The 24,578-nt window shown below is 38.7% G+C and overlaps 2 protein-coding genes across 3 annotated transcripts; one reads left to right on the top strand and one right to left on the bottom strand.

The window, feature by feature from the left end:
* The first annotated feature begins 312 nt into the window (after positions 1–312).
* sytl4 (synaptotagmin-like 4) lies at positions 313–14,515 on the top strand. Of its 2 annotated transcripts, none has more exons than XM_058397633.1 (17): positions 313–462; positions 2,447–2,578; positions 3,818–4,033; positions 4,159–4,268; positions 4,468–4,582; positions 5,177–5,293; positions 5,371–5,476; positions 5,707–5,803; positions 6,661–6,761; positions 6,868–6,960; positions 7,065–7,243; positions 9,057–9,159; positions 9,511–9,672; positions 9,815–9,920; positions 13,248–13,356; positions 13,473–13,681; positions 13,953–14,515. In XM_058397633.1, the coding sequence occupies exons 2-17, from the start codon at positions 2,460–2,462 to the stop codon at positions 14,093–14,095; spliced, it is 2,085 nt and encodes a 694-aa protein (XP_058253616.1). In that variant the 5' UTR covers positions 313–462; positions 2,447–2,459; the 3' UTR covers positions 14,096–14,515. The 2 variants fall into 2 exon arrangements, with proteins under 2 accessions (XP_058253616.1, XP_058253617.1); XM_058397634.1 differs by having other exon boundaries at positions 409–458.
* On the bottom strand, positions 14,267–24,276 carry srpx2 (sushi-repeat containing protein X-linked 2). Its single transcript, XM_058397638.1, has 10 exons — positions 24,016–24,276; positions 21,360–21,440; positions 20,225–20,416; positions 16,983–17,159; positions 16,374–16,497; positions 16,178–16,299; positions 15,893–16,072; positions 15,281–15,414; positions 15,051–15,172; positions 14,267–14,924 (listed from the first exon to the last, which is right to left on the bottom strand). Exons 1-10 carry the CDS (start codon positions 24,086–24,088, stop codon positions 14,744–14,746), a joined length of 1,386 nt encoding a protein of 461 aa, XP_058253621.1. The 5' UTR covers positions 24,089–24,276; the 3' UTR covers positions 14,267–14,743.
* Between the last annotated feature and the right edge of the window lie 302 nt (positions 24,277–24,578).

Raw genomic sequence — 24,578 nt, 5'->3', positions numbered from 1 at the left:
CGCGCGCGCAAAACAGTGTTTTCAGCATTCCTGCATCAAACCTTCTCATACTGGAGTCATTTTTATGGTATAAAATTGGTTTAAACAGACTAAATAATGGTATAAAATTGGTATAATCAGCCTTTTAATTCGTTTGTGAAAGCTGTGTAGGGATAATAAGCAACTAAGAAACAGTGTGAAGTGTGTGTTTATATTTACATTTGTCTGGGGTAGACTCCTGAATCACTTAATCAGATAAAAGGACGAGAGTTCTCCTGACCATCCATAAGAATGGATGTGGCGCACACGCTCAGCTGACCTGCACCTGCTAATTGTGCGCGTGCGCGCGCGTGTGCGAGAGAGAGAGAGAGAGAGAGAGAAGAGGAGGGGGAGTTTTCCCATCTTCCGGCATTGTACAGAGTTTTTTTTTTCTGAACCAGTTCGTAAGGAAGCAGCAGTACATTAAAACCTCAGCAAACGTGGGTAAGTTAACTACTGTTACCATTTTACCATTTAAGATAATAGGCGAATTGGGACGTAGCGGTTTATGAAATATTCGTAGCATCACACATTTGTTGCTTTAATGGTTTTAATTTAAACGTCGTGGTCACCGCTGACCAGTGTGAACTGTAGTGTGTGTGTGTGTGTGTGTGTGTTGCGCTTTTCCTCTGACTTCTCAATAAGTTGCCAGCAGTATTCATGAGAGACATGAATACAAATACAAACACCAATATATGAATAAACTGATGTATAATATGATTTTTATATAATTGTATGATTTGGACTTCCAGTGTTTAAATGCCACATATCTTTGTTCTTTCTTCCAGTGTATTTTTGTGATGTGTGTTGAAGACTAATCAAATGAGATCACCTTTAAATCAGCTGCTTATTCAACCCCAAATACTTCAAGCTTCATCACTATGTCGAGGCTTTCTGGTGTATTGTTTACTTCTCAGCCTTTCTCACCTTTCCACAAGTGTTTAAACAATGAGGAAAACCTTGGCATTAATCATGTTATAGGATATGTGCCCCAAACCAGTTTCTATTCATTCTTGTAATGGCTAACGGCTTATTTTTTTGTCGTTTCCTCACACTTTGCTAATTGAAGCCCACAGCAGAGTGTACGGTTGAATGGCGCCACTGATTATTAACCACCCAAAGCGACATAATTAAATAAATGTTAACCAAAGGACTCCACCCGAAGTTGTGTCTTTACAGGGTGGGAACGCTAGGATGTTTGCTTTTCCTTTTTCTCACTGCACTGCCTGGTACAGTTTCTCTGCTACAGATCTGTGCTGCTTAGTATCTTAACATTTAAAAGTGTTTCTCAAGAGAGTTTCTCAGAAGCAGTGGATGTTTGAGTCCATCCTCGTGCTCCTAGCCCTGACTGCGTCCCGGGCTCGTGCTGCCCATGAGAACTTGGTGACTTTTCACCCATTTGACATGTATAACCAAAATATGTATGTATCATGAGTCTGCCAAATAATTGTAAGTTTGCCGCCAATGCATAAATGGATAAAATACTAGTTTCTGAAGTGTAAATACCCACTTTTTAAAGAGGCAGTGAAATGCTTTTCTTGTTAGTTTTGCACTGTGCCCAAGTATCTGCCCTTTTTATAAACACCATGGGCCGCTACTATTTGTGTAATGACAGAGCTGCACATGCGCACTCGGTCACACTGCTAGTACAAAGTGTCACTTCTGTTGACATTAGCGATATTTTGTTGACTTTAGGCATTAGTACCTGTGACTTTCCTCAAAACGTGAAACGAGATCAAAATCAGGAGTTTCGGTGCCAGGAAATTAAAAACAGAAAACCTAGAAAACCTCACATGTGAACATACATTGTACTAACAGGTGCATTTAGTCTTAGCCTTAGATATGTCACGTTGCTGTAAATGTAATATAATTTCTCAGGTTTTATTTCTTAATCCATACCTGGTTATAAGCAGTTGAAATTGGCTAAAGTTTAATACATATGCCTAGAGTTGGTGCAGAGTCACTGATAAAATTGAAAACTGTTGGCCTTGGAGGCTTTCAGATATTTTTAAACCTTATTTTCTTTTGCAATTGGTATGCTGATGCCTCCTGCAGTGCTTTCCACACACTGCCTCTTTACTCTGCCTGTGTGAGACGAAAGATGGCGGTAAGAGACCACTACTGCCTTCCTCCTCGAGGCCATTTCACTACAAATGAAATGAAATTTGAAGTATTCAGTTATATAAAGACAAAGCTTTGTTACAGCTCTGAAAACACAGATCATTACACAAAGCTAGTCTGTTTTTATCTTCAATCCTAATTATTTGCATATTCCTATGATTATAACAGTATTTAACAAGCAGAAAAAATATCCCATGCTATTTTTGTTTAAATATTGAATGCAGTATAAATATCATATCCTTAAACAGTGACTCTTCTTTTGCTGCCACAGCCATACAGGCCTAGTAGATTTTGGGTTTTCTTTCAGTTCAAATGCTGAGATGGTGCAAGCCATGGAGACCATCAACATGTCCTTCTTGACTGACTCAGAGAGGGAGCTGATCTTAAAGGTGCTGCATCGGGATGAAGAGCTGAGACGGACAGAGGAACAGCGAGTAAAGTAAGTGCTGGTACCTTCGAATTAATTCTCCTTATACTAATACTTCTCCTAATACTCCTTATACTCCTTATTCTAATACATAACTGTGAAATATATACAATGGAGATCAAAATTAGAGATAAAAAAATTATTCTTGAATTAGAGGAAAGTTTGAACACTTGATTTTTTCTGAAATTTAGTTGATCTTTAATCGCTCAAAATTTGAAAGAAATTTTTGCTGTGTATATATACTACTGTTCGACTAGCATGTTTTACAAAATAACCAAGGCACTTTTATTTTTATTTTGTGGAAAACAATGATTGAAATTAAGGATCAGTAACCATTGTAGCATGAATGAAGATTACAATTAAAAATTTTAAGGGTTACAGCTATCAAAAATGACTAGGAAGCATAAAGGACATTGCTTTGAATGACTTCAGCACATCTGCAACTGGTTTCTCACACTGCTGCTTCCACAGTTCGACAGTTCTAGTGGGTTCTTACTTTGACATCCACTACAGTTACCTGAGACTGGAATAAGTGTGGAGCAAGATCACAACAGCATGTTTGAAATTATCAAACTGTATTCTGAACTAATTTCTCACACTGCTGTGGTGTGATCTTGCTCCACACTTATTTTGATTTCATTTTCATCTCATTTTTGTTCCACAAAATAAAGGTTTTTGTTGAAGTGCCTTGGTTATTTCACAAAAACATGTTAGTGGAACTGTGGTATGCCCATAACTAATATTACTTCAAATTCTGAGCGATGAAGATTAACAATATTTCAGAAAAAGTCAAGTGTTTATAATTAATTGTTGTTGATTTTGACAATTATTATATGATTGATTTTTCAATTACTGTATACTGAAATTTATAATAGTGATAAGTGTGTATAAATAAAATGTGAAGAAATATACAGTTACAAGATAACTGTAAAGAGAGAGAGAGATGCTAGTTGCACCTTCCTGTTCATTTTGCACATTGTGCATCAATTTGTGTGTGAATATCATTTTACTCAGGTATTTTTCATCACTTACTTTTGCCGCCATTTACTTTTGCTAAATATCATTTAATTAATTATGTTGGTTTCACATTGTTTCTGTGATTTCCATGTATTTTAAGTTATATTTTGGTACAGTTAGGCAAAACACAATCCATTCCAGTCCAGGACAGACAAATATAAGTTTTAGAAAGGACACTGTATTGTTATAGACATAGCTCCAAAATAAAAAATAAAAAAAACTTTTGTTCTATAGGAGACTGAAAGCAGAGTTGTTGGATATCAGGAGGAAGGGAGCAAAGCGCAGCAGTGGCAGCTACAGTGAGCACAGCTGTGGACGATGTCAGGAGCCCCTGGGTCGTCTAGCTGCCAACTCCAACCAGTGCCCAGTGTGTAAACACCAAGTGTGCCGAAACTGTCGCATTGTCCAAGCCAAAGAGTTCTGGCTGTGCAGTGTGTGTGCCAAAGAGACGTGAGTACAAACATATAATGCATCTCTCTGAGCTCAGGGACATGGTGGACTGGAATATTAGTCCCTTGGTTTTAATGGAACAGGTTAATGGTTAATAGAAGTACTTTTTTGGTGTTCCTTCCCAGGGACCTAAAGAAGTGTACAGGCGACTGGTTCTATGATCAGAGGGTTAACCGTTTTTCCACAGCTCCTGGACATGACATAGTGCGAGCCTCACTCAGGAAACGGCCTCCAAGTAAGTGCAGGAAACAGATACCAGACAATCAAGTGTGCTTTCACTGTTCTAGAGACAGCGCATGAAAAAGAGAAATAACAGTTGAACTGTACTGTTTAATCTTGACAAAAGCTGTTCCGTGGTTACTGGGAAACTATAGACACAATACATTAATTAAAAAAAAGAAACAGAAGGTTAATAAGTTCCTTTGCCATCCCAGCCAAGAAGCGTGAAACTACAGGGGAAGTGCTGCTGAACAGTCCAGAGTTGAACTCTAACCAGACATTACCAGTTCCAAAGCCCAGACTGAAGGATATTGCTCTGGGAAATAAAAGGTAAGTCCACCAGGTGAAAACAGCAGCAGCATTATATATAATTTTTGTATTATATCACATGTTATTTATTGTATTTCTCCTGAAAAACATTTGGTTTTTAAAATTGCACCTCATTAAGAGAATAATGACCCTGCTAAAAGAGGGAGAGAAAGACTTGGAGCACATCTCCATGCAAAATGTTCCAAGTTCCTGTATAGTTTGGTGCATGTAGACTGTCCTTTTCAATGTAGATTCAAGTGTTCTCCATTCCAAACCTTAAAATGGCCTTTGTAAAGCACTGATTTTAGGTCCTTCAATGATTTCTGTGCTGACTTGAATGTATATCTGAAGTCATTATCTTGTTACTTTCAGTCTGGTGTTTGGCAGTGTTCATGATTTTGTCCCTGGACAATTATATTCCAGAGTCCATATGCCAACTTAGAAAAACTGTGTCTTTATGGACTTTGTACTGGAACAGACAGACAGACTCATACAAAATAATTGGATTTCTTTTTTGTTTGTTTTTTACCCTAGTTTTATTTATCTGTGCCATGTGAATATCAGGAACTGAAAGCTGAAATTCTGATCTTTTCATCGCTTGCAATCTGCCCACAGCCCGACCAGTGAACGTCTGCAGCAGAGTGAAACAGACATGGCCGAGACTGCCAGCCTCAGCAGTAGTCGTGCCGACACTGACTCTGTCTCCAGTACTCCATTGGCGCAGCAGTGCAGGTTTACTTAACCACTGGACAAGAATATCTTATGTATTTATTTCTGAGCACATTAAACAGAAACATTTTTGAATTTAGGAACGAGGTGGTGAACAGATCGAGTGATTCAGTTTCCAATTCATCAAGTGTGTCCCCTTCCACTAAACCCCACAGTCCTTCTGGATCCTCAGTAGACACAGAGACTGTGAGTGTACAAACATGCCTGACTCTTTCCAGCCATTCATATTAGTACTGATAGATGGACACAGCATGGCACTTGGTTTTAGTGGTCTCTATGTCTCAGCTTATTGCAAAGTGTAGTGAAGTGGTGTGAAACAGATAAACACTGAAACATTACCATGATCTTCTGGAGTCTGATTATAATGGCACTGCATTTGTTTCCATCTTACCTTTGTTACTTTTTATTTCTTAAAGTCATCTTTAGTTCATCAAATTAACATTTGCCCGGAGTCCTTGAATGACGTTGACGGCCTTTTCAAAAAGAGTGTAAGAAGAGTACACAAAATATCAGGTAATATTTTCAATTTCTCCCACATTAAAGACACATTTTTTAAAAACAAATCTTTTCCATTACTTTAACTTTTCTTGAACTTAACAGAATTTACTTATTTTAACTGATTGTTTGCATTACTGGATGTTGAGTTGTTTGGTTTTGCTGGCAGCACTGGTGATTTTTAATATTGTTGCATTATTAAATATAAATGCATATATAATAAATATAAATTCCTCTATCCAATTTATTCAGAAGACTTCCCAGACAAACTGCTTTATGATCCATGGTAGAAAAAAGGGGAGGTTTAAATAAAAGAACTTAATTTAAAAAGAAGGCTTCACTCTGTTTGAGGAGGGTATTACTTTCACGCCTCTTTTTCCACTCTCGTTGCCTTTGTCAGCTTAAGGATGCACCACAATGTTGCCCCCTTCTTCATCTCTCCCTTTAGCTCAAATGAGATTTTAGAAATAAACCCAAACAAATATTATGATAGACTGTGGACTCAGCTAGTTCATGTTTGAACATATTTGTTTCTGGCAGAATAACCCAGCCCTTGGTAAAGCTGAGAATATGTGTGTCTCTGGTAATGGACATGCTCCTGATAAAATATGCGAAAATGAGATTTCTGTAAAAATAGTCTGTATTAATCACAAACATAAATCACTCTGATGCACTAATGACATAATTAGACACAAATATATAAATTAGGACTCAAATCCTAAACAACTTGCCTTGGATAAATGATCCACTTCTTCATGAAACCTGTGATTATAAACTCTGGTTTTGTTCAAAAGGTTCACAATTGGATCCATCCAGCTTATTGCTGTGAAGTAAAGGGCTGGAAATTTTCAAGAAATACTGCTTTGTTTGTTTAGATTTTAAGCCAGTCTCTGTAATGGACGTACGCTATGATGGGACTGAGAACAGCACATCTTCCATGGGAGACAGAAGTAAGTCAGTTCCAGGTCTAAACATGGTGAGTTTTCTTTTCTGACTGACCTACATAGCAGTCTGTCTCATGGGATGTCTGAACAATATTGGCTTGGCATACATGCAGTATTTCAGATGGCATATTCCTGCAGGATGAAGAGGAGGAGGAAGAGGATATTGATAACTTGGTCAGCATTCACAGGAGGACTGTGGGTGAAGGCACCACCAATCTGCGTGCCTCCAGTGTAAAATACCATGTTACTTGTTAATAAAACAAGTCCTTTTATATTTAAACTTCAGCTTTTTTATAAACTTCAGCTTCTGCAAGAATGTGTTTGCATTTTTGCAGAGCACTCTGGGCAGCATGATGAGTGTGTACAGTGAGGCAGGGGATTACGACATTGTGGATGTCAGTGGGGACATTGTCTTCTCTCTCCGCTATGATGAGAGCATGCAGAGTCTCTCTGTTCTGGTCAAAGAATGCAGAGGGCTGGCTTACACTGACACTGCCAAAAAGAAGTGCAACCCGTAAGTGTACACCAACAATGATGGCTCTGATTTTAATAGAAGATTCTTTGTAACAAATTCATATACATTTTACACTGTTAGTCAAAAATATACACCGATAAGACATAACATTATGACCACCTACCTAATATTGTGTTGGTCCCCCTTTCGGCACCAAAACAGCTCTGACCCATCGAGGCATGGACTCCAATAGATCCCTGAAGGTGTGCTGTGGTATCCGGCACCAAGATGTTAGCAGCAGATCCTTTAAGTCCTGTAACTTGGGCCCGACCTTGCAACTTACAGGACTTAAAGCATGCTTACAAGATTTAAAGGATACTTTTGATAGATACTGACCACTGCAGACCGGGAACACCCCACAAGAGCTGCAGTTTTGGAGATGCCCTGATCCAGTGGTCTAGCCATCTAGCCCTTGTGAAACTCGCTCAAATACTTACGCTTGTCCATTTTTCCTGCTTCTAACACATCAACTTTGAAGACAAAATGTTCACTTGCTGCCTAATATATTCTACCCACTAACAGGTGTCATGATGAGGAGATAATCAGTGTTATTCACTTCACTTGTCAGTGCTCATAATGTTTTGGCTTATCGTTTTATAAAGTAACATTTTCCATGGTTTAGAAAATTGTTACAGTGGAAGTTCAGATGAGTTAAAAACATTACAAGGCAGTTATATTTGGGAAAGGGAGAAATTGGAGGCGGGGCTAAAGCGGGCAGAGTGGGGAATGGGGTGTGGCATTGTTGCTGACTGTTGCCAGGTAGGACAGCTTTTCCAAATGACTTGGACTCAAATACAGACTTAGAATTGGATGAGATAATGAATTATAATGGATTTTAAAACTTTGATTCTTAGAACCCAATACTAAAGGTTTGGTATTTTGGTGCAACCAGCATTTTATTAGGAACACCTGTAAATCTACTCATTCGTGCAATTATTTAATTAGCCAGTTGTGTGGCAGCAGTAAATAGCATACAGTCATGCAGATATGAGTCAGCAGCTTCAGGTAGTGTTTGACATCAACCATCAGAATGAGGAAACTGTGATGTCCGTGACCATGGAATGAGTTGTGACCAGAGGATCTGCAGGCTGAAATAGCTTGTTCCTGGGACCAGATCAGAGGAGAAGCTCTGATCCCAGGAACAAGCTATTTCAGCCTGCAGATCTTCTGGTCACAACTCATTCCAGACTGGTCTGAGTTGACAGAAAGTCTGTAGTAACAAGTATAAATAAATAAGTCACTTGTTGCAACTGTGCTGATCAGAAGAGCATCTCGGAATGTGAAACACCTCAAACCTTGTGGTGGATGAGACCACAGCAGACCACATCAGGTTCCACTCAAGAACAGCCAAGAACAAGAATCTAAGGCTTGTCATGGGCACAGACTCGCCAGAACGGGACAGTTGAAGGCTGGAAAAGACCATGTGATTTATTTTTTTTTTTTTTTCCCCATTAATCTTCAACTGCCAAGTTTCTGTGTGCCTTCTTTTTCTTGGCTGATGGGAGGGGAACCTGATGTGGTCTTCTGCTGTTGTAGCTCATCCACTGATCCATTGATGTGCATTCTGAGATGTATATAAGAGCATGGGTCACTATTTAAGCCAACTTTAGAATTCTTCAGAATTTTACAAAAGCTGTAACCTGTTTTTTCCATTTTAGCTTTATACATTAACAAACTTTTATAACAATCTCAATAATGTAAATGTGAACCACTGTGCAGATTGTGAGGAAAATAACAATTGTGCTTCTATTATAATTCTGTGCCATAAACCACAGTCATCTTTCCAGCTGTTTTGTTTTGTCCCAAACTGTAGGTATGTCAAATGTTACCTCCTACCAGACAAATCTCGTCAGAGCAAGAAGAAAACGACTATCAAACGTAATACAACCAACCCTGGCTACAATGAGACATTAAAGGTAAGTTTATTCACATGTTGCAGTACTTTTTTAAGAAAACACATTCCATGACTTTCTTTGTATTCTTCTTAAAACGTCTTAGCAGTAATTACTGTATTGTTTGTCCATTGACTGACTACCTGTTAACGCATGCATTCTCAAACAAAAATTCTGATTATCATTGCCTTCTTTTTAATCTACTTGAATACATCATTTATGCTGAATTTTCCTGAGGCTACACAGTGTAAAGCAGCTGTTTCAAAAGCAAAGCCTCACCATTCATTCAACTATTTATTCATCTTCTGTAACTGCTTTATCATATTAATATGATGTAGTTTATTTACTTCTCTTTCTTGTCCATTTTCCTTCTAGTACTCCATCACTCGCTCCCAGCTGATGTCTCGTTCTCTCCAGCTCTCAGTTTGGCATTATGACCGCTTTGGGCGCAATGCTTTTCTAGGTGAGGTGGAGATACCAATGGACTGCCATGACATTGATTCTGGCCAAGAGGAGTGTGTGACACTCAGAGGAAAGGTAGTGTAACAGATGTGCAATGATCTAATCCAGTGTAATTCACTCTTGTTGTGTTATAAAGTAAAATATATAAAGTATTTTATTCATTTTGGTTCTAATTAAACTGTGCCGTTATAAATGGTGGGTTTTTTTCTGTGCACAGACGGGCAGTTCTTTGACACTGTCACCATTTTCCCAGTACAAAGGAGAACTGGTGATTTCTCTGAAGTATGTCACAGAGGCAAAGGCAGCTGGAGAAAAGCCCAGAGGTGAGAAAACTGTTCCCCAGTTCCTTTAGTCAGAGGTGGCAATGGTACACAAGTTCTGCACTCAAGCGAAAGTGCACTGCTGGCAAAAATTCTGGCAAAAATGTTTTAAACAAAATCCTTGAAAGAAACCAGATTCTCAGGAAACACTCTGAGTGTAACTGGCTAGTGAGATTGTAAGTCATTATTCTTACAGTTGTATACTGTAAAGTCAAAAAATACTGAGTGTCTTAAAAGGATGTTCGGTATGAGGAGGGTCTGTATGATTCCTGCAGAAGTCTGCAATATCTGTGAAATGGTTAAGGTACTGGGTATTGTGTGACCATCCACAGCAAACCTCTCAGGATTTCCATGATGATAATTAATAAAAAATAGCTTTATCTCTCCCAATACAAACTGCCTAAAAATGTGTAATGTAGCTAACAACAGATCAATATTTGTAGTGGTATAATGTTTATAAGGACACTTTTATATTTTTATATATATATATATATATATATATATACATATATATATATATATATATATATATATATATATATATATATATATATACACTATATTGCCAAAAGTATTCGCTCACCTGCCTTGACTCGCATATGAACTTAAGTGACATCCCATTCCTAATCCATAGGGTTCAATATGACGTCGGTCCACCCTTTGCAGCTATAACAGCTTCAACTCTTCTGGGAAGGCTGTCCACAAGGTTTAGGAGTGTGTTTATGGGAATTTTTGACCATTCTTCCAGAAGCACATTTGTGAGGTCACACACTGATGTTGGACGAGAAGGCCTGGCTCTCAGTCTCCGCTCTAATTCATCCCAAAGGTGTTCTATGGGGTTGAGGTCAGGACTCTGTGCAGGCCAGTCAAGTTCATCCACACCAGACTCTGTCATCCATGTCTTTATGGACCTTGCTTTGTGCACTGGTGCACAGTCATGTTGGAAGAGGAAGGGGCCAGCTCCAAACTGTTCCCACAAAGTTGGGAGCATGGAATTGTCCAAAATGTCTTGGTATGCTGAAGCATTCAGAGTTCCTTTCACTGGAACTAAGGGGCCAAGCCCAGCTCCTGAAAAACAACCCCACACCATAATCCCCCCTCCACCAAACTTTACACTTGGCACAATGCAGTCAGACAAGTACCGTTCTCCTGGCAACCGCCAAACCCAGACTCGTCCATCAGATTGCCAGATGGAGAAGCGTGATTCGTCACTCCAGAGAACGTGTCTCCACTGCTCTAGAGTCCAGTGGCGGCGTGCTTTACACCACTGCATCTGACGCTTTGCATTGCACTTGGTGATGTATGGCTTGGATGCAGCTGCTCGGCCATGGAAACCCATTCCATGAAGCTCTCTGCGCACTGTTCTTGAGCTAATCTGAAGGCCACATGAAGTTTGGAGGTCTGTAGCGATTGACTCTGCAGAAAGTTGGTGACCTCTTCGCACTATGCGCCTCAGCATCCGCTGACCCCGCTCCGTCAGTTTACGTGGCCTACCACTTCGTGGCTGAGTTGCTGTCGTTCCCAAACACTTCCACGTTCTTATAATACAGCTGACAGTTGACTGTGGAATATTTAGGAGTGAGGAAATTTCACGACTGGATTTGTTGCACAGGTGGCATCCTATCACAGTTCCACGCTGGAATTCACTGAGCTCCTGAGAGCGACCCATTCTTTCACAAATGTTTGTAAAAACAGTCTGCATGCATAGGTGCTTGATTTTATACACCTGTGGCCATGGAAGTGATTGGAATACCTGATTGTGATTATTTGGATGGGTGAGCGAATACTTTTGGCAATATAGTGTATATATATACATATACATTATATATATATATACATATACATACACTATATTGCCAAAAGTATTCGCTCACCCATCCAAATAATCAGAATCAGGTGTTCCAATCACTTCCATGGCCACAGGTGTATAAAATCAAGCACCTAGGCATGCAGACTGTTTTTACAAACATTTGTGAAAGAATGGGTCGCTCTCAGGAGCTCAGTGAATTCCAGCGTGGAACTGTGATAGGATGCCACCTGTGCAACAAATCCAGTCGTGAAATTTCCTCGCTCCTAAATATTCCACAGTCAACTGTCAGCTGTATTATAAGAACATGGAATTGTTTGGGAACGACAGCAACTCAGCCACGAAGTGGTAGGCCACGTAAACTGACGGAGCGGGTTCAGCGGATGCTGAGGTGCATAGTGCGAAGAGATCGCCAACTTTCTGCAGAGTCAATCGCTACAGACCTCCAAACTTCATGTGGCCTTCAGATTAGCTCAAGACCAGTGCGCAGAGAGCTTCATGGAATGGGTTTCCATGGCTGAGCAGCTGCATCCAAGCCATACATCACCAAGTGCAATGCAAAGCGTCGGATGCACTGGTGTAAAGCACGCCGCCACTGGACTCTAGAGCAGTGGAGACGCGTTCTCTGGAGTGACGAATCGCGCTTCTCCATCTGGCAATCTGATGGACGAGTCTGGGTTTGGCGGTTGCCAGGAGAACGGTACTTGTCTGACTGCATTGTGCCAAGTGTAAAGTTTGGTGGAGGGGGGGATTATGGTGTGGGGTTGTTTTCCAGGAGCTGGGCTTGGCCCCTTAGTTCCAGTGAAAGGAACTCTGAATGCTTCAGCATACCAAGACATTTTGGACAATTCCATGCTCCCAACTTTGTGGGAACAGTTTGGAGCTGGCCCCTTCCTCTTCCTACATGACTGTGCACCAGTGCATAAAGCAAGGTCCATAAAGACATGGATGACAGAGTCTGGTGTGGATGAACTTGACTGGCCTGCACAGAGTCCTGACCTCAACCCGATAGAACACCTTTGGGATGAATTAGAGCGGAGACTGAGAGCCAGACCTTCTCGTCCAACATCAGTGTGTGACCTCACAAATGTGCTTCTGGAAGAATGGTCAAAAATTCCCATAAACACACTCCTAAACCTTGTGGACAGCCTTCCCAGAAGAGTTGAAGCTGTTATAGCTGCAAAGGGTGGACTGATGTCATATTGAACCCTATGGATTAGGAATGGGATGTCACTTAAGTTCATATGTGAGTCAAGGCAGGTGAGCGAATACTTTTGGCAATATAGTGTGTATATATATTAGGGATAATGTGAGAAGCTTGTGTATTTTGTGTATTTTCAGTTGTTTTTGGTATTTTCATGTACAGCACACAGAACAAGAAATGTAGAGCTGCTTAATCAACTCTTAAGTACAGATAATTAGGGAATGTATTTAAAAAATTTTATTGTAACTTCACACCACAGCTGCAGTACAGACAGAAGAGAACTGAACTATATTACTGTTAGTTTATTCTTTGTCCCCAGGCAAAAAAGCCAAAGTAGAGGATGGTGGGGAGCTGCATGTGTTAATAAAGGAAGCTAAGAATCTTTGTGCAGTGAAAGCAGGCGACACTTCCGATTCCTTCGTGAAAGGGTTGTCTGATCAAATTCATCCTAATAAACATTTCATTATCTATTTATTAAGCTGCATTTTTAAAATGGCCTGTAATTGTTTTTTCCACTTTCCTGCTCCACAATGATACTGTGCAGATACCTGCTGCCGTCTACAGGCAAGTCAACCAAGAAAAAGACACAGGTGGTGAAGAAGACGGTGAACCCACACTACGACCACACATTTGTATACAAAGATGTGTGCCTGGAGCAGTTAAAGGGCATGTGTCTGGAGCTGACAGTCTGGGACAGAGAGGCCATGTCCAGCAACGATTTTCTGGGAGGAGTGCGTTTGAGCTCAGGGGCAGGTGTGTGTCTAGCTATGCTTCCTTTAATCATTCAAATGAAACATTTTCCACATTATTGCTACATTATCTTTAAGAAAGGCCAAAAGATCTTCATAGAATGATTTTTGTACACATGCATTAAAGATATTACTTTAGACTGGAGCATCATAGAGACTTCTATACTGATTAGATTAGTAATTGCTACAACCGCATACTGTGGAGTTACTGTGTGCTCGATTGTATTTTCCACTGGCTGCCTTGTAGAGAATATCATGTTGGTGTGTGTCTGCAGTGCGACTGAAGGAAGGGAAGCAGGAGTGGGTGGCTGACTCAACAGGAGAGGAAGTATCTTTGTGGCAGAAGATGATGCAGTTCCCAGATTCATGGGCAGAGGGCAGTCTCTCCCTGCGGTCCTCTATGGGCAAGCGAAAGTAAAAATGCTGCCAATGTGCCAAGACTAGTACAGAGCACCTGGTTTGGTATCACAAATCCTACACTCCAGTTTTCAATATTATAAACACCGCAAAACAGACGACCACCTATTTTTTTTTCTCTTCAATACAGGCCAGTTAACCAGAGCTATGAAATGGATTTTGAGCCTACAGGTGCAATTCAGTGCATTTATTTCTTTTTTTTTTTGTTTAAACATTTTAATATTGTTAAATGTTTTTAAAAATGCTGGAGCAAAAATGATGCACAAATCTTAATCTTTGCTGACATGAGTACAGCTGCATAATTCTAAAAATGTGTACACAAAGCTGGAATTATTTAAGCTCAGTTACTGTAGGTCCAACGGTGCACAGCTTTTAAAAGTCATATACAATTCTCTTAATAAATATTATATAATATTTTGCACTCTTCCTGTTAGCTGTGATATGTACAAAATACTGGAGATTATGAAATAGATTTATGCCTAAAAGCACAACACATAAAAAGGACCTGAAGGCTGGTATTTTAATACACAGAACAATATAGACATCTGTAATGGTTGTGACAGCAAAACCATCTAAATTTAGATTGTAGAATCCTCACAAAGCACAGCTTTGCTGTTCTTGACCCCCAGAAGTGTTGATCGTTTCTGGCTCAGTCACAAAGGTCTCTGTTTAGCTGCAGCCTCTCTCGCTCCTCCTCCGTGAGAAGATACTCCTCAATGTAAGTGTAGAGTTCATCTGATGTGGTGGGGTTAATGAAACGTTCTCGGTCCACGCCAAGTTCATCGAGCAGCACCATGTTGAAGTAGGAGCTAGTGATTTGTAGAGCCTGTCTGTAATCAACCCACACACAAACAGAATAGAGCTTCATTTTAATGCTATTGATTATCATTAATAATCAACCTAATAGAATGTTTTAAGATGATAGCAAGGGATATTGTGTATGTTATGCATCTAACCTGAGACCCTCAATGACCTCTGGCTCTAGTTGTTGTTCTTTAATTCGGCCCACTTCTTGAGGTGGAATTCCTATCAATTCAATCACCGTCACATGTCGAAGATCCAGGCCACATGCAGCTCTCTAAGAAATTAAACATTGACGTGGTTGCAATGTATTTGTATTTAATATATGTGAAAATATGTTTAATATATGTCAAATAAGTTTATTGGAGCCTTAAATGTAGCAGACCTGCAGCATGATGTTCTGAAGCTTGAAGTACTGATCACTTGGACTTGGAGTGGATACAATGAGGAGTCTTCTCTTCTCATAGAACTGGTCGAGTAATGCACCAGCAGACCTCACATCAGTTTTAATCTCCATCACTAACAAAGGCACCATTTTCAGTGAGTGACCCATAGGTCATTTGCTCTTATACAAAATTAATCAAACAAGGAAGCTTGTTTTTTGGTGGGGGAAAAACAAAATCTCAAGGAATATATCCTGTTGTTGAAGGTTATTGTATAAGTGGCATTTTTTTTTACATATTGCAATTGAAAACTGTATTTACATAAATTACAGTATTTTTTGAAAATAGAAATGCCTACTGTATAACTAGAGTATTTCTAGCTGTACACCAGATGTCTCCTATACAATCCACCATTATTACCTGCAAGTTATCATTATTTCACTGTGTAAAATATTTTATGCATTATGAAAATATGCAGTTTTATTTTTCTATGATCATAGAATACAAATTACAAAATCATATTATGCATATCAAATAAATCATGCAAATACATATATCAAAAATAGAGGCTCTTGCTGTTTTCCCTGAAAATCAATCACTTCTTCATCACTCACTTGTGCACTCTGCAGCTTGATCCGACCAGCTGCGGTTCAACAGGCAGACACGGGTGGTGATGCCACTCCTCTCATAACCAGGATCACAGTGATACTCGCACACAGCTCCATAATTATTGTTGTCAGATGAGCAGCTCAGGAATCCATGCAATGGGGGCTTTAGCACAGGACATCTCTTGACTGTGGATCAGGGAAAAAAAAGAGCAGAACACTAATATGTTACATAAAGATTATAAAGCACAGGGCTTTTTCAAGTGTGTTTGGTTGTCAATTCTTCAATTATACCTTCAACATGCACTGTAAACTTGCAGGTGGCCATGTTCCGGGCCTGGTCATAGACTTTGTAGCGAATTACATACTGCCCCTCACTAAATTCTGAACCAGATTCTGGTCCATTTCTTAAAATCCTGCGAAAGAATGAACATCTTTAGTTTATCGCTCCCCAGTTTTTATTTTGGGGAAATAAATATGGCATACATACTGCAGTGATGTGTCAGCCGTATCAGTCGCAGTGGGACGCTCCCAGGACACTGTGGCAGTCAGTTTTCCTGGTTCTGCTACCTTCACTCTGGATAAAGGACATTTCAGTTTGGGGGGGTCATGATCTGAAATAATTGAAGTTTGTTGCAACATTAACAAAAGAGTTCTCGGTTTTTTCACATTAGAAATATGAAGAACTTTGTATCTAATGTACAAATCCGCCCAGTAATTCCCATACAGGTTAGAGGAATGCCTTAGTTGATTCTGTGAATTAGTAAAATATGACAGTTCCATGTGTAACACTGACTGCTTAACCAAGTCATTTATATCCATAAGCCATACCGTACTCCATTCTGCAAAGGATGAGGTCCAATTAAAGCTTTAAATTCCATCAATGATGTCACAATCGATCCATTTATTTTAAAATACTCCAAATATCTTAATTATTATCTAGTATCTATTATTAGAAGTATTAGTTGTTCATACATAATTCATCGCAAGTAAGTCAAATCAGCTCAGTTAACAGCATGAATATTATCTTATTAGCTGGGTATATTTATATATATGAATATCTTGTAAATGTAAAACTATCAAACTAGTTCATATATACCTGCACATGTGGGCTCTGCACCGCTCCAGCTTCTGCCTTCCTGGCACACACGATAACGATCCCCTTCAATCTGGTAGCCTTGAACGCAGGAGTAGTCACACCTGGAGTGAACCAAAAAGCCCCTGCTGCAGCTGTATGTACCATGCTGGATGTAAGGAAGCACATGGCAACGCACAACTAAGAGAATCAGATAAAACAAGTAAAACATTCGATTTTTGTGATTAAAAGTATTATTATTATTTTTATAGATAGGTTCTATATTGCTTGCTTACTCAAGCCCAAGGCCATGTTACAGAGGTAGCAGACAGCTTTACAACACAGACCAGAAAAAAAACTTATTTACAACAAAAAAAGCTAACAGAACATAGGATTTACATGGGAGAAAAATTTAATTGTCATTGTTTAGCTCTGCATTCAGTGAAATATGGAGCTATAGAAGGGGGAATATCGAGAACAGATTTCAGTTCAGTATTGAAAAGCAGAGATAGAAGAGTAGCACTGGAGAGATTAAAGCAGTAAGCTGATGTTCACAAATGAATGTGCAAAGACAAAAAGACCTGTCTCCAACTGGATACTGTAAACATTGGGATAACTAATGAATTCAAAAACAGATACAAACCATAGGCTGAGTATTCTTTTTTTAAATAGAAAGAAGGAAAACATGGCAGATGGACAAAACACACAAAACAGTCAAGTTTTTACTTGTTTAGCTTGAAATAACAGTCTGTGGTAGCTTTTGTGGGGGATTTCCAGGAACATTTCCACCCCAGTAAAGGTCTTAATCATTATTTAATTGCAACTCCAATATACTGAGGTAGATGCTGAAACTTTGTCAAAGTCCAAATACACTCACCATCCACTTTAATAGGAATAGATGTACACTTGTATATTTATGCAGTTATCTAGTTATTCAATCATGTGACAGCAGCACAATGTATAAAATCATGCAGATACAGATCAAGAGCTTCAGTTAATGTTCACATCAACCATCAGAATGGGGAAAATGTGCATTATCTGTGACTTTAACAGGGGCATGATTCTTGGAACCAGATGGGCTGATTTGAGTATTTCAGAAACAGCTGATCTCCTGAGACCTTCACACACAACAGTCTGTATAATTTACACAGAATGGTGTAGAAAAAGAACAGAAAGCACAACACATCAAACCGTGAGGTGGATGAGCTACAACAGCATCAGACCACATCAGGATCCATGTCTGCCAGCCAAGAACAAGAATCTGAGACTGTCATGGGCCTGTCACAGACCCACCCAGAAAGACTGGATTTTTTCATGAATAGACCAGTTTTATACTGGTTCTTAACTGGCAGAAGTTTATCTTGATGTTGTAGCCCATCAAGATTCAAGATTTTGTCTGTGCATAGATGCTTTACTGGTCAACACGTGTAAAGCATGATTATTTGAGTTACTGTACACTATATCAGTTTGAACCACTTTGACCTTTTATCAAAAAGTCATTTCTACCCACAGAATTGTCACTCATTCAATGTAAGCTAAGTCTCTGCTTAAACTCTAGAGACTGTCGTGTGTGAAAATCCCAGGAGTCTAACAGTTTCTGAAATACTCGAACCAACCATCTGGCACCAACATCCTTTTCCCCCATTCTGATGGTTGATGTGCACATTAACTGGAGCGATTCACTTGTATCTACATGATTGTATGGATTGCTCTGTTGTCACAGGATTGGATTGGATAACCGCATAAATAAGCTGGTGTAGGTGTTCCTAATAAAGTGGATGTTGAATGTATTTATGGCCCTGACTGTAACTCACACATGCTATGCACAAATATTAGTAATATTTTAATAATAATTTAAAATTTTAGGAAATACTGTGCACTCATTGTATGTGATTTTCGTTCTTAAACGATCATTCTTCTAAAAAAATGTTCTCATGAAATTGTACAGGCATTATAATGAAATGCTGTATCCTATTTTGACTGCAGCAGTTTTATATTAGATTCGGATCATGTGCCAGACTTTCTGGAGTGTAACAAACTTAAAAAACTCAAGAGAATCTAATAAAATATGTCAACTTAGCCAACAGTTTTTTTGCTTCAAAAAATACACTAAACAAGATGAGCAGTAAGCAAGATAAGTGATGATTAAAGTTAAACCAAAGTTTTATACATATCTTGTTTACAGAAAGCAGCAAAGGCAGGCAATATTATAAAGGCAAGAGAAGAAAAAAACATTTTTAGTATATCTAAGGTAATGCCCAGATTTCACACTACACAGGTGGGTTTACTAATAACAACGCTATCACTGTTAATAGTAAGGACTATACATTTGGACACTAGGGTCCAATGACTATATTTAAGGCTAATAATTAAAACTTCATTCATAATTTTATATATCTCAAATGTTTATATCTTGAATTTAAGAGCAGGTGGTGATATGGATGTGATGGATTCCCAAATCTGGATATCAACAGTGGATTGAAAGAGCATATAAGAGCATGTTTACCCAGAGATGATACATAAACACAGATACATAAAGAGAGCCAGATACTGATGCCAGCGGGGACTATATAACTCTAACCACAGCAGCTGAGAGATTATTGTGTCCTGATCTACTGCATAGAAGGTGGCATTGAGATTGATGGGTCAATAGTTTTAAGTAAGGCATGTTTCTTAGGAAATCTGGGCAATGCATGTATTTTAAAGAGCAAAAGGGACATAACCTGAATCCTGTGATGTGTTAATAAATGAAAGCTAGGAGCTGAATTAAAAAAAAGAGAGAATTCTTTAGGAGAGGAATGTGGGCAAGATTAAGCAAGCAGGAAGATGCATTAGATTTTGAGATAAGTCCAGAAATATGGTTTGGCACTGTTCCTCTGGTGTTTTAAGAAGCATATCACTTTTTATGTGTAAAGGGGAGACTGAGAAAAGCAACACAGGGTTCAACTGATTGAGATACTGCGCTTGAGGGCATTGAAGGAATGAATAAAAGTAAAGAGAGTTTGGGGTTTGAAATCTGTTATATTGATTACAGATGAAATATGACCATGGTGATCAGAAGCATCACTGTGGAGAGGTGCCCTTTGAATGAACAAGTCTTTAAAGGGACCAGCTAATCAAATTTGAGTAAGAGACATTAGAGCACTATAGCTCTAAAGGGCTAATGATTGTGCAGCTTATCTTATGTCTACCTGGAAACTGACATTATTGGCATTATTTCTGACAGGAAGAAGAAAAACATTAAAGCCAGCTTGTGTTTCACTTACTCCTGCAGAAAGCAGTTCCTGACCAGCGGCGGCTGCCCATGCAGTGTACAGACGATTGCCCCAAAAGTTTGTATCCCCGTTCACAGGACACTGAACACCGTGTGCCTAATGTGTTCCGATGGTTCCCACCTCGTGGGGAGGAACATTTGATGTGCCCATTGTGTAATTTAAATGTTTGACACCACTGAGGATCTGCAGAAAATGAGCAAATACAAGTGAATGTTCAGTTATGGATTCAATCAGATCACTGTTGTTTATCCTAATGTTCTTTTTTCTTCCTTTTGACCCTGACCTTTATTTGTAGAGTATATGTATTTGTACAGCTGCAAAATGATCTGGAGATCAGACAGTAATTGAAAAAGATGCTAGGGTTCACTGTGTTTATGCCAAACTAAGCTAGTTTAAAAATATCCAGCAGCTAGCAAGATTTTGTTTTAGCAAATATTTTGAATGAAATCTAATCATTATCTGTAAAAACAAAGGGTAAGTTCAGACAGTGTGTCTATGATGAAAAGAACCCTTTCTGCTGTAAGATATACTGCAGATTGGGAAAGGGGAAATGGAGATTATGGAGTGGATCATTTCTGTACATCAGAGGCTTTGTTTCCCTCACAAATTCTGAGAAGAATTAAGAAAAGCAAGCCTCCCTTTTCCAGTGTCTGAATTATTGGGCTAGTTTCAGGTCTTTTGTGTAGTTTTTAAGATGTAGCTGGGCTGGAAATTTTCCTGAAACCTGACAAACTTGGTTAATCACTTTGGGAAGCACACTTGCTGTATGTTACACAGCTGAACAAAGGTACATCTACAACTTATTGCACCAATTAAGTATGATAGACTCTCGGCTTTCGAATTTTTTTTAAGGCTATTTTGTTATTGTCATCCTGCCCCAACAAATTCTTTGCTCTTGAGCCACTACTGATGGCAGATGTGCAGGTGAAGGCATGGGTGAGAATAAATCACCTTTAAATTCACAAAAGTCACTCATTTGTTTGTAGTTTTATTTAATTTAACTAGTTTAGTTCATTTTAGATATTATGTGAAAATAACCAATGTAATACCCAACCAATGTAATGTTTTATTATTATAATTATTATTTAAACAAATTTTTACAGCTAATTTTCTATTGGTTACTTACACGTATAGTCCACCTCTGGAGTGTAATATGTTTCCTCATGCACCACCTCATTGTTGCTGTTGGGATAAATGGCCCCTGAGCCTGTGAGTAAATAATATTTATTGGGAGATTTGTTAGCTAAGGGTAACAGTGAAAACAGTGACTGTGGCAGAAAATTTCAATGAGTTGTGAAAATCTAGGACCTGTGTTAAGAAGATAACAGTGCATACCCTTAAATCAAAACACAGCAGCCAAAAGATTTTTCATTTATACAAATATCTGGTTTAATAGTGAAAAATACAAATGTCCGAAGTGACATACATTTTTATACTTTTACCTTAGATTTTCTTACAGATGAACATATTTCATTTGTAACTATTTTTTCCACTTTCAAGACCAGGGCTAGAATTTTGTATTCCATACGAGAAAGCTATACTTAAAAGTTTGAAAAATCCTTTTAGTGAAAACACTGCTGACTCATTACGTGTCACTACAGGAAGTATGGTTTTGGCATCTTGCTTTGGTGTCGAGGGGAAATTTGGAAGCTTGCCTAGAGAGTGGGCTCACTTTGGACATGTAAAAATTTAACTCTAACAACTCTACCAAAATTCACTATTCTGAGTAGTATATTATCTTCTGTAAATAGCCTATTAAGGCAAAAAAAATGAATATCACTCCTAACACTGTTAATCAAACAAACAAATCAAATTCAAACACAGTAATATCCTTCACTGAGAATTTTAATACAGCTAAAGGGTTAAGGTTTCCAACAGTGTGTTTGTGGGTAATAATCCCAAAGGTATACTGTTTTTCTTTAGCAGCGTTTAACAAAAAAAGAGAGATCTGGATTTTACTTGCCTCATCTTAAAGACACAAACTATTTTCTATGTATTGCATAGACTGGTTGCAAAGTAAAGGGGAAAACAACATAAATTGTCCTAGTCAGATGGTAGGCCTCCACAAGCTACTCAAACAATTTATGTAATTCTGTATAAAATCTACAAGCTTCAGGAACTGTACTTGAGGCATAAACATAATTATTCCAAAAGTTATTTCCTTTAAGTCGGTACAGGACAGCTGGCAATTTTTCTAACCTTATTATTCTACCCTTCTCAGCCTGCCATATGCATATCTCATGTGAATATTATGACTAATAACATAAAAATGAAAACAATTTATTTTAGCCAGAACCCATTTTGAACAGATTTTTACAAAAAAACAACAGATTTTACAGAACTGTCTGTCAAAAAATCTAGCCTGTTACCTCAAAAAGCTCCTGACCTTGCACTTGCATTCACCTATGTGGTGGATGTAAATGTGTTTTGAGAATGTGGCTTTGGAGGCACCAGTGAGGGGATTTATTTTGAGTTTCAAAACCAGTTAACTTATGCCAAAGTCCATTACCAAATCACTGAATGACTGGGGATTTTGTTCAAGACTGAATGTTGTGGATAGGTTACAGATGTTGTCTCTTCTAAACAGACACAGAAAGCTGGAGGTTGGACAAACACTTTTTCAGTGGTCTCAGCATGAGGACTATATGCCAGTTTTCCATGTTCTCAAAAGGGACTGGAAACATACAGTGGTCTGATGACTGAGAGCTTCTAACATACCAAGACTCTGACACAGTCTGCATCATTGCGACTCAGTCCATGCAGTGGTCTACCTTAACCAAAAACCTTAGACCAACTTCATTTGTAATTATAGTGATATCAATTATTACAGTATTTATTACACTCTTATATATATATATATATATATATATATATATATAATTACATTCTTCACTTTCATTCTTGTGGTCTTTGCTGTATTGTTTTAAAATTATCTGCCAGATTAAACCTATTCTGAAGGGTTAACAGGGATTGGTCACATCTGGTGTGCATGTCCACACTCAGCAGTTCAGCCAGATAGGAGGCACTAATTACAAGGGGTTGAGCTTTAAATAATATGGGAGGTAATGTTACAAAGATCACAAAAGGACCAATGATATTGCGCAGTCGCTTCTATCAACATCATACTGTCACAATTCAAGAGGTCTGACCATAAACATGAGAGGACGTTTTGTTAATAGATTTCTTCTGAAACACAGGGACACATTGAATTGTATTGTTTTGAGGCAATTCAAAAACGGCATCTTTGAGAATGATATAGATCCAAATCCTGGATTGTCTTTTTATTCACTTGGTATTGTATGCACTAAGATGCAGAGTCAGCATTTCCAGAGGCATTTCCTGAAGCCCTCCACATGAAAATTTCACAGAGTTATATAAGTAGTATTCAGTTGTTTCTACAAAGAAGCAATGAAGTGAGACAATCACATTTACACTGGGAGATTTTTCAGTACTTTCGTGTCTTCTTACTTTCAACAGTTATGGAGAATAAATGACGCTTATGACTTATGTGAAAACAGTTCAATTCTCATTTTCGGCCCAAATCAGCAGATGTAAAAAGAGCAGCTGTTTTTCATATCGCATTAAGACTGTAAAACTATTTCCCTTTAGGGAAGGCATGATGAGAAAGTAATGAGCAGGCATACTGCAACGTGATCACCGTTTTGCCCGCTTTAGTTCTATATAGTTTTATTATTATTAGATACAATTATATATAAATATTAGCAGATTTCACATTTTTACTGTATTTGTACAGTCGGTGAAACATTCGCTCTGTAACTTACCTTCATGGCTGAGTCCCAGAGCATGATAAACCGTAAACAATTCCAAAAGCAGAAAAGCGAGGAAATTCTTCATATCCTCTCGTTGGTGGTAATCAGTGAGAAGGAAACTTACCACTCCCGGAAAAAAAGGCTGAAAGGTTCTCGGGATGAAGTGGAGACCCTTGCTTGAAAAGAATGGCAATGCGGGATGACAGTGATGGGCATTAAATCTGTTTCACCACCACGGGTTTGTTTGGAAGAATCGAATCAGCAAACAAAGCGAGTTTGATTCAGTTGATTCACTGAGCCGACCGGGGTCCAGAAGATTACGCATTTGCGCGAAGTAATAGGTTTTAACAGTAAAATTATGTCGAATAACATTAATGACTCAAACTGAAGAAGCAGCACAAACGAGGTTGAAAAGGTGTAGTAGCTTGTTTTTGTGCGTTTTTACCTTTTTTTTTTACTGTTGGAAGATTTTTGTTGGAAGGTCTTGAGCAACTACATAGCTGTGCCTTCTGTAAGTCTGCGGTATTTACCATTACACTGAGTTTTTCTTGCTGCCTCACCAGTTAGGTTAGCTA

The sequence above is a fragment of the Hemibagrus wyckioides genome, linkage group LG08 (genome assembly GCF_019097595.1).
Source record: "Hemibagrus wyckioides isolate EC202008001 linkage group LG08, SWU_Hwy_1.0, whole genome shotgun sequence".
Taxonomy (NCBI): Eukaryota; Metazoa; Chordata; class Actinopteri; order Siluriformes; family Bagridae; genus Hemibagrus; species Hemibagrus wyckioides.
This window is presented reverse-complemented; position numbering and strand designations above follow the sequence as displayed.

Coding starts and splice junctions, on each gene's coding strand:
- sytl4 (XM_058397633.1), top strand. CDS start 2,460: ATGGTGCAAGCCATGGAGACCATCAACATGTCCTTCTTGACTGACTCA. Junction 2,579..3,817: donor ACAGAGGAACAGCGAGTAAA/GTAAGTGCTGGT, acceptor TTTGTTCTATAG/GAGACTGAAAGCAGAGTTGT. Junction 13,357..13,472: donor TCCGATTCCTTCGTGAAAGG/GTTGTCTGATCA, acceptor GATACTGTGCAG/ATACCTGCTGCCGTCTACAG.
- srpx2 (XM_058397638.1), bottom strand. CDS start 24,088: ATGAAGAATTTCCTCGCTTTTCTGCTTTTGGAATTGTTTACGGTTTAT. Junction 17,160..20,224: donor AGGAACTGCTTTCTGCAGGA/GTAAGTGAAACA, acceptor TGATTCTCTTAG/TTGTGCGTTGCCATGTGCTT. Junction 16,073..16,177: donor GTTTACAGTGCATGTTGAAG/GTATAATTGAAG, acceptor CCTGATCCACAG/TCAAGAGATGTCCTGTGCTA.